The sequence below is a fragment of the Phyllobates terribilis genome, unplaced genomic scaffold (assembly GCF_046119375.1).
Source record: "Phyllobates terribilis strain yellow unplaced genomic scaffold, ASM4611937v1 Scaffold_9__5_contigs__length_417890890, whole genome shotgun sequence".
NCBI lineage: Eukaryota > Metazoa > Chordata > Amphibia > Anura > Dendrobatidae > Phyllobates > Phyllobates terribilis.
Window position 1 is genome coordinate 395,066,131 of NW_027362769.1, and position 8,818 is coordinate 395,074,948.

An 8,818-nucleotide genomic window follows, 5' to 3' on the forward strand; every position below is an offset into this window, starting at 1 on the left:
CATCCACTACACTGCCCTGGGGCTGCACTCTTCCCGTGGGGAGTCACATCACCTCAGCTGCACCCATCATCAGCCCCAGCGGACTGCCTTGCAGCGGCGGTTCCTAATAACCGCAATCCACGGGTGGCGTAGTCGGACATTATCTGAAGCACGTAGCAGACTACCAATGGTCTGACCACCCTGAGCCGCGGGACCGGGCCGCCACTACTACTACCCCCATCGTTCCCCTATCGCCCGGATCCGCGTGCCCCACGGCCCAGGGGGCGAGTCATACACAGTGACTGCACCAGCAGAATAGTGAGTGCAGCTCTGGAGTATAATACAGGAGGTAACTCAGGATCAGTAATGTAATGTATGTACACAGTGACTGCACCAGCAGAATAGTGAGTGCAGCTCTGGAGTATAATACAGGATGTAACTCAGGATCAGTAATGTAATGTATGTACACAGTGACTGCACCAGCAGAATAGTGAGTGCAGCTCTGGAGTATAATACAGGAGGTAACTCAGGATCAGTAATGTAATGTATGTACACAGTGACTGCACCAGCAGAATAGTGAGTGCAGCTCTGGAGTATAATACAGGATGTAACGCAGGATCAGTAATGTAATGTATGTACACAGTGTCGACACCAGCAGAATAGTGAGTGCAGCTCTGGAGTATAATACAGGATGTAACTCAGGATCAGTAATGTAATGTATGTACACAGTGACTGCACCAGCAGAATAGTGAGTGCAGCTCTGGGGTATAATACAGGATGTAACTCAGGATCAGTAATGTAATGTATGTGCACAGTGACTGCACCAGCAGAATAGTGAGTGCAGCTCTGGAGTATAATACAGGATGTAACGCAGGATCAGTAATGTAATGTATGTACACAGTGTCTACACCAGCAGAATAGTGAGTGCAGCTCTGGAGTATAATACTGGATGTAACTCAGGATCAGTAATGTAATGTATATACACAGTGACTGCACCAGCAGAATAGTGAGTGCAGCTCTGGAGTATAATACAGGATGTAACTCAGGATCAGTAATGTAATGTATGTACACAGTGACTGCACCAGCAGAATAGTGAGTGCAGCTCTGGAGTATAATACAGGATGTAACTCAGTATCAGTAATGTAATGTATGTACACAGTGACTGCACCAGCAGAATAATGAGTGCAGCTCTGGAGTATAATACAGGATGTAACTCAGGATCAGTAATTTAATGTATGTACACAGTGACTGCACCAGCAGAATAGTGAGTGCAGCTCTGGAGTATAATACAGGATGTAACTCAGGATCAGTAATGCAATGTAAGTACACAGTGACTGCACCAGCAGAATAGTGAGTGCAGCTCTGGGGTATAATACAGGATGTAACTCAGGATCAGTAATGTAATGTATGTACACAGTGACTGCACCTGCAGAATAATGAGTGCAGCTCTGGAGTATATTACAGGATGTAACTCAGGATCACTAATGTAATGTATGTACACAGTGACTGCACCAGCAGAATAGTGAGTGCAGCTCTGGAGTATAATACAGGATGGAGCTCAGGATCAGTAATGTAATGTATGTACACAGTGACTGCACCTGCAGAATAATGAGTGCAGCTCTGGAGTATAATACAGGATGTAACTCAGGATCACTAATGTAATGTATGTACACAGTGACTGCACCAGCAGAATAGTGAGCGCAGCTCTAGAGTATAATACAGGAGGTAACTCAGGATCAGTAATGTAATGAATGTACACAGTGACTGCACCAGCAGAATAGTGAGTGCAGCTCTGGAGTATAATACAGGATGGAGCTCAGGATCAGTAATGTAATGTATGTACACAGTGACTCCACCAGCAGAATAGTGAGTGCAGCTCTGGAGTATAATACAGGATGGAGCTCAGGATCAGTAATGTAATGTATGTACACAGTGACTGCACCAGCAGAATAGTGAGTGCAGCTCTGGAGTATAATACAGGAGGTAACTCAGGATCAGTAATGTAATGTATGTACACAGTGACTCCACCAGCAGAATAGTGAGTGCAGCTCTGGAGTATAATACAGGAGGTAACTCAGGATCAGTAATGTAATGTATGTACACAGTGACTGCACCAGCAGAATAGTGAGTGCAGCTCTGGAGTATAATACAGGATGGAGCTCAGGATCAGTAATGTCATGTATGTACACAGTGACTGCACCAGCAGAATAGTGAGTGCAGCTCTGGAGTATAATACAGGAGGTAACTCAGGATCAGTAATGTAATGTATGTACACAGTGACTCCACCAGCAGAATAGTGAGTGCAGCTCTGGAGTATAATACAGGAGGTAACTCAGGATCAGTAATGTAATGTATGTACACAGTGACTGCACCAGCAGAATAGTGAGTGCAGCTCTGGAGTATAATACAGGATGGAGCTCAGGATCAGTAATGTCATGTATGTACACAGTGACTGCACCAGCAGAATAGTGAGTGCAGCTCTGGAGTATAATACAGGAGGTAACTCAGGATCAGTAATGTAATGTATGTACACAGTGACTGCACCAGCAGAATAGTGAGTGCAGCTCTGGAGTATAATACAGGATGGAGCTCAGGATCAGTAATGTAATGTATGTACACAGTGACTGCACCAGCAGAATGGTGAGTGCAGCTCTGGAGTATAATACAGGAGGTAACTCAGGATTAGTAATGTAATGTATGTACACAGTGACTGCACCAGCAGAATAGTGAGTGCAGCTCTGGAGTATAATACAGGAGGTAACTCAGGATCAGTAATGTAATGTATGTACACAGTGACTCCACCAGCAGAATAGTGAGTGCAGCTCTGGAGTATAATACAGGAGGTAACTCAGGATCAGTAATGTAATGTATGTACACAGTGACTGCACCAGCAGAATAGTGAGTGCAGCTCTGGAGTATAATACAGGATGGAGCTCAGGATCAGTAATGTCATGTATGTACACAGTGACTGCACCAGCAGAATAGTGAGTGCAGCTCTGGAGTATAATACAGGAGGTAACTCAGGATCAGTAATGTAATGTATGTACACAGTGACTGCACCAGCAGAATAGTGAGTGCAGCTCTGAAGTATAATACAGGATATAACTCAGGATCAGTAATGTAATGTATGTACACAGTGACTGCACCAGCAGAATAGTGAGTGCAGCTCTGGAGTATAATACAGGATGTAACTCAGGATCAGTAATGTAATGTATGTACACAGTGACTGCACCAGCAGAATAGTGAGTGCAGCTCTGGAGTATAATACAGGATGGAGCTCAGGATCAGTAATGTAATGTATGTACACAGTGACTGCACCAGCAGAATAGTGAGTGCAGCTCTGGAGTATAATACAGGATGGAGCTCAGGATCAGTAATGTAATGTATGTACACAGTGACTGCACCAGCAGAATAGTGAGTGCAGCTCTGGTGTATAATACAGGATGGAGCTCAGGATCAGTAATGTAATGTATGTACACAGTGACTGCACCAGCAGAATAGTGAGTGCAGCTCTGGTGTATAATACAGGATGGAGCTCAGGATCAGTAATGTAATGTATGTACACAGTGACTGCACCAGCAGAATAGTGAGTGCAGCTCTGGAGTATAATACAGGATGGAGCTCAGGGTCAGTAATGTAATGTATGTACACAGTGACTGCACCAGCAGAATAGTGAGTGCAGCTCTGGAGTATAATACAGGATGTAACTCAGGATCAGTAATGTAATGTATGTACACAGTGACTGCACCAGCAGAATAGTGAGTGCAGCTCTGGAGTATAATACAGGATGTAACTCAGGATCAGTAATGTAATGTATGTACACAGTGACTGCACCAGCAGAATAGTGAGTGCAGCTCTGGAGTATAATACAGGATGGAGCTCAGGATCAGTAATGTAATGTATGTACACAGTGACTGCACCAGCAGAATAGTGAGTGCAGCTCTGGTGTATAATACAGGATGGAGCTCAGGATCAGTAATGTAATGTATGTACACAGTGACTGCACCAGCAGAATAGTGAGTGCAGCTCTGGAGTATAATACAGGATGTAACTCAGGATCAGTAATGTAATGTGTGTACACAGTGACTGCACCAGCAGAATAGTGAGTGCAGCTCTGGAGTATAATACAGGAGGTAACTCAGGATCAGTAATGTAATGTATGTACACAGTGACTGCACCAGCAGAATAGTGAGTGCAGCTCTGGAGTATAATACAGGATGGAGCTCAGGATCAGTAATGTACCACAGTCAGTATGAGCTGAGGAGCGTTTCTCTTATATAAACACAACTACATCATTTTGTCTTAGAAAATTTGTAATTTATTTAGTGAGTATTTTTTAGAGAAATAACAGGGAAGGACATCACCGATGCTACGGCAGCACAATGGCGAATTCCACTTAGTGTAAGGGAAAGGGAGAGGTAGAAACATCAGGTATAGGATCAGTCTTTGAGGTCTATCACATCGGTGGTTCTGTAGGAGATCTGTTGTCACCCCTGGTTCTAGGACTGTAGATCATTCTTGGATCCACTCCTGAGATCCCCATTACTTGTTCTTTTCTTTACAAATAACTCAATTTGGGTTGAGTCCCCAGTGGAAACCAATGCTGTGTAGAACGGATGAATAGCGGCCGCTCACATAGCGGAGGACGGTGGTGTCATACAGGGGGAAGTCATTGAAGCTGTTTCCGGAGGGTTGTCCAAATTTTAGTATTCTCCCGCGGCTTGTCACAAACACCAGCTCATTCACGTATGAGGCCGCCTTCCCGGACGCTTGTACGATATTCTCTCCTCGATATAGTAGGATCTCAAAGAGCGTTCCTGAGGCATACCCATAATAAGGTCCCCAGGTATCTCCATACTTGAACTGGATCCTGAGGAGACAAGAACATGAGTAAGAGAGACGGTCTGCAGAGAGAGAAGATGCTCCGCAGCCAGGAGGGGGAGAAGCACATGAATGAGAACAAGGCCGATCGTCAGCCATATTGGCCCTCATGGGGCGGCTTTTTCCGTCACTCGGTCACCCAGAGGCTCCTCCTCTCCCTCCTCAGGTCTCTCAATCAGAGTAAAGGAACCCTCCATAGAGGGTGACAATGATAGATACAATATCTCACCCGATGACATGACTTGGATTCTCCCGCACTCGCAGTCCTGTTATCGGCCCCATCAGCTGTTCCGAGGAGAAGGAAAATGCAGTGCCCCCTCCTGCCCCGTACTCCCCCACAAAGGAAGACATACGGGACTGCACTATAGAAAGAAAGGAGACTAAATGTCTTATATACAGAGATATACATATATACAGTGACAGATTACACCGGATGATAAAGGCTCCACAGATTATATAGATGAGAGCAAGATAAGCTGTAATGACGCCACTCACCACTGGAGGCCACCGAGGAGCCCAGGAGCAGCCACAGGAACAGCAGAGTCAGCATCCTGGAGGAAGAGAGCGCAGCGCAGTCCTGGAGGAGTCACTGGTCCAGAGCTATAACAGAGGAGACCAGATAGAGGAATATACACTGAGAGTACCACCACTGTTATACTGATAATGATCTACCACTGATAGTACCCCAATGTTATACTGATAATGATCTACCACTGAGAGTACCCCCAATATTATACTGATAATGATCTACCACTGAGAGTACCCCCAATGTTATACTGATAATGACCTACCACTGAGAGTACCCCAATGTTATACTGATAATGACCTACCACTGAGAGTACCCCAATGTTATACTGATAATGACCTACCACTGAGAGTACCCCAATGGTATACTGATAATGATCTACCACTGAGAGTACCCCCAATATTATACTGATAATGACCTACCACTGAGAGTACCCCCAATGTTATACTGATAATGATCTACCACTGATAGTACCCCAATGTTATACTGATAATGATCTACCACTGAGAGTACCCCAATGTTATACTGATAATGATCTACCACTGAGAGTACCCCCAATGTTATACTGATAATGATCTACCACTGAGAGTACCCCCAATGTTATACTGATAATGATCTACCACTGATAGTACCCCAATGTTATACTGATAATGATCTACCACTGAGAGTACCCCAATGTTATACTGATAATGACCTACCACTGAGAGTACCCCAATGTTATACTGATAATGATCTACCACTGAGAGTACCCCCAATGTTATACTGATAATGACCTACTACTGAGAGTACCCCCAATGTTATACTGATAATGACCTACCACTGAGAGTACCCCCAATGTTATACTGATAATGATCTACCACTGATAGTACCCCAATGTTATACTGATAATGATCTACCACTGAGAGTACCCCCAATGTTATACTGATAATGACCTACCACTGAGAGTACCCCAATGTTATACTGATAATGACCTACCACTGAGAGTACCCCAATGTTATACTGATAATGATCTACCACTGAGAGTACCCCCAATGTTATACTGATAATGATCTACCACTGAGAGTACCCCCAATGTTATACTGATAATGACCTACTACTGAGAGTACCCCCAATGTTATACTGATAATGATCTACCACTGAGAGTACCCCTGCTGTTATAGTGATGTATACCATCAATTCCTATATATTAATGTCTTCATACAGGGCGTCATAGTAACAGGGCCCTTATGTTGCCTCAGCAGTGTGGCCCCCATGGTCCTAGAGGTCCTGGATGAGCCACTCACCTGGTATCAGTCGCGGGGATGTGACTGTGACTGTTATCAGCGGTATATATAGCATCCTCTGACACTGGGTAGCATATGGCGCCCATCATTCAGTACCGTGACATCACATTAACCCTATCACTGCTCATCTCTTAGGAGTTTTACTGCTGTATTTTCAGTTTCCGGGAGCCGAGCGCTGCTGAGACCCGGAGAGACAAAGGGCGCAGGTAGATAAGAGGTAATCCGGGTCGCCTAGAGCCTCTGCCCCTAATGCCGGGCACATGACATCTGGCGCCCAGCAAATATCGCTTTATGGCGGCTCATATAATGTATATCAATGGCTCCGCACACAGCACACAAGGAGAGAGTATGGGGAAGAAAAGGGCAAGAAGAGGCGCCGAGTGCTGCTCTCTTCCTCTGTCAGCCCGTTCTGCCCTTGATCTCTTTGGCCTGGGTTCCCACGATGCAGAATTGCTCCGGATTTTTCCTGAGCATTTCTTTATCTCCCTGGCAGATAAAACGCATGCGGATGTGAAGCTTTTTGATCATGCGATTTCACATTCGGGTTGTCAAGATATTTTAGTATCACTTGGAAAGTGCTTGACAACTTGGTCACACTATATAAATCCATGCAACCGGCATATATAGTGTGACCAAGTTAGTTAAAAAAAAAAGAATAAAAATGGTAAAAAATAAAAAAAACACATTATACTCACCTTCCGATGGCCCCCGGTCTCCTTCTCCGGTCTTCCGGTGTCTCGCGGTGGTGTAAAAGGACCTTCCATGACGTAATTTAGTCATGTGACAGGTCACGCGACCGCTGACGTCAGCGGTCGCGTGACCTGTCACATGACTGAATGATGACATGGAAGGTTCTTTTACTCCATCACGAGCCACCGGGGAGCCAAGACTTACCGGATAGAAGACCGCGGGACATCGGAAGGTGAGTATAATGTGTTTTTTTATTTTAATTTTTTTTTTTATACAGGTACTATGGTACCCGGGTCTGATGAGTCTCCTCTTCTCCAGACCCGGGTACCATCCGCACATTGAATCGCTTAATATCCGCATGTGCACATGTAGTCATGTGGATATTAAGCGATTCAATGCAAGTCAATAGCGGCCAAATCTCCGCGATTCCGCAACATAATTGGTAGTGCTGCTGATTTCTCCGCAATGATAATCCGCAGCAGAAATTTCCGCAGGATGTGCACAGCACATGAGGATTATCATTGGGGAACATGGCTGACCTTCTACCAAGTGTTTTTTAAGCCTTTCTGTGGCAGAATTGCCGCTGCTTAAACACTTAAAAAAAAACGCATAGTGGGTACACAGCCTAGTAGTAGCCGTTATTATCAGCTGCCAATCAGTCACAGAGTCACCCGGGCTCCATACAGGTGCACAGCCCCCGCTCTCTGCTCCTCTCTGGGTTTATGCAGGTCTATGGCAGCCTGAGAGGGACACTGTGACATAAATCTGGTACATGTTTTTACTAAAAGACAGCTACAATCCAAATACCTCCTTCATTGTAAATTCAGTTTATTAGTAACATTTACAAACTTTCTGCTGTTTTCAATAAACCAAAAAAATGTAAAGAGCTGAACACTGAATATAACAAGTGGTTTCTCTGAATTCTGCACAAAATGACACTTTTACTAACTCCTTCATGACCACCATCTTTAGTACTGAGCCGAGCCCCTCTGGATGTTATAACCTGCTGCTCCTCTGCATGTTATAAACTGCTTCCCCTCTGGATGTTATAACCTGCTTCCCCTCTGGATGATATAATCTGCTGCCCCTCTGGATGTTATAATCTGCTGTCCCTCTGGATGTTATAACCTGCTGCCCCTCTGAATGTTATAATCTGCTGTCCCGTCTGGATGTTATAATCTGCTGTCCCTCTGGATGTTATAATCTGCTGCCCCATCTGGATGTTATAATCTGCTGTCCCTCTGGATGTTATAATCTGCTGTCCCTCTGGATGTTATAACCTGCTTCCCCTCTGGATGTTATAATCTGCTGCCCCTCTGAATGTTATAACCTGCTGCCCCTCTGAATATTATAACCTGCTGCCCCTCTGGTTGTTACAACCTGCTTCCCCTCTGGATGTTATAACTTGCTGCCCCTCTGGATGTTATAACCTGCTTCCCCTCTGGATGTTATAATCTGC

At 44.8% G+C, this 8,818-nt stretch overlaps 1 protein-coding gene across 1 annotated transcript; it reads right to left on the reverse strand.

Moving 5' to 3' along the window:
• Positions 1-4,274: 4,274 nt before the first annotated feature.
• Positions 4,275-6,739, reverse strand: LOC141161248 (zymogen granule membrane protein 16-like). The gene is made up of 4 exons (XM_073646032.1): positions 6,670-6,739; positions 5,356-5,460; positions 5,090-5,222; positions 4,275-4,849 (listed from the first exon to the last, which is right to left on the reverse strand). Exons 2-4 carry the CDS (start codon positions 5,408-5,410, stop codon positions 4,549-4,551), a joined length of 489 nt encoding a protein of 162 aa, XP_073502133.1. The 5' UTR covers positions 5,411-5,460; positions 6,670-6,739; the 3' UTR covers positions 4,275-4,548.
• Positions 6,740-8,818: the final 2,079 nt, after the last annotated feature.

Bases quoted from the DNA above. Each gene is read 5' to 3' on its own strand.
- LOC141161248 (XM_073646032.1), bottom strand. From the start codon at position 5,410: ATGCTGACTCTGCTGTTCCTGTGGCTGCTCCTGGGCTCCTCGGTGGCC. The intron at 5,223-5,355 runs GTGAGTGGCGTC...TTCTTTCTATAG, and splicing joins CTCCTCGGTGGCCTCCAGTG to TGCAGTCCCGTATGTCTTCC. The intron at 4,850-5,089 runs GTGAGATATTGT...TTGTCTCCTCAG, and splicing joins AATCCAAGTCATGTCATCGG to GATCCAGTTCAAGTATGGAG.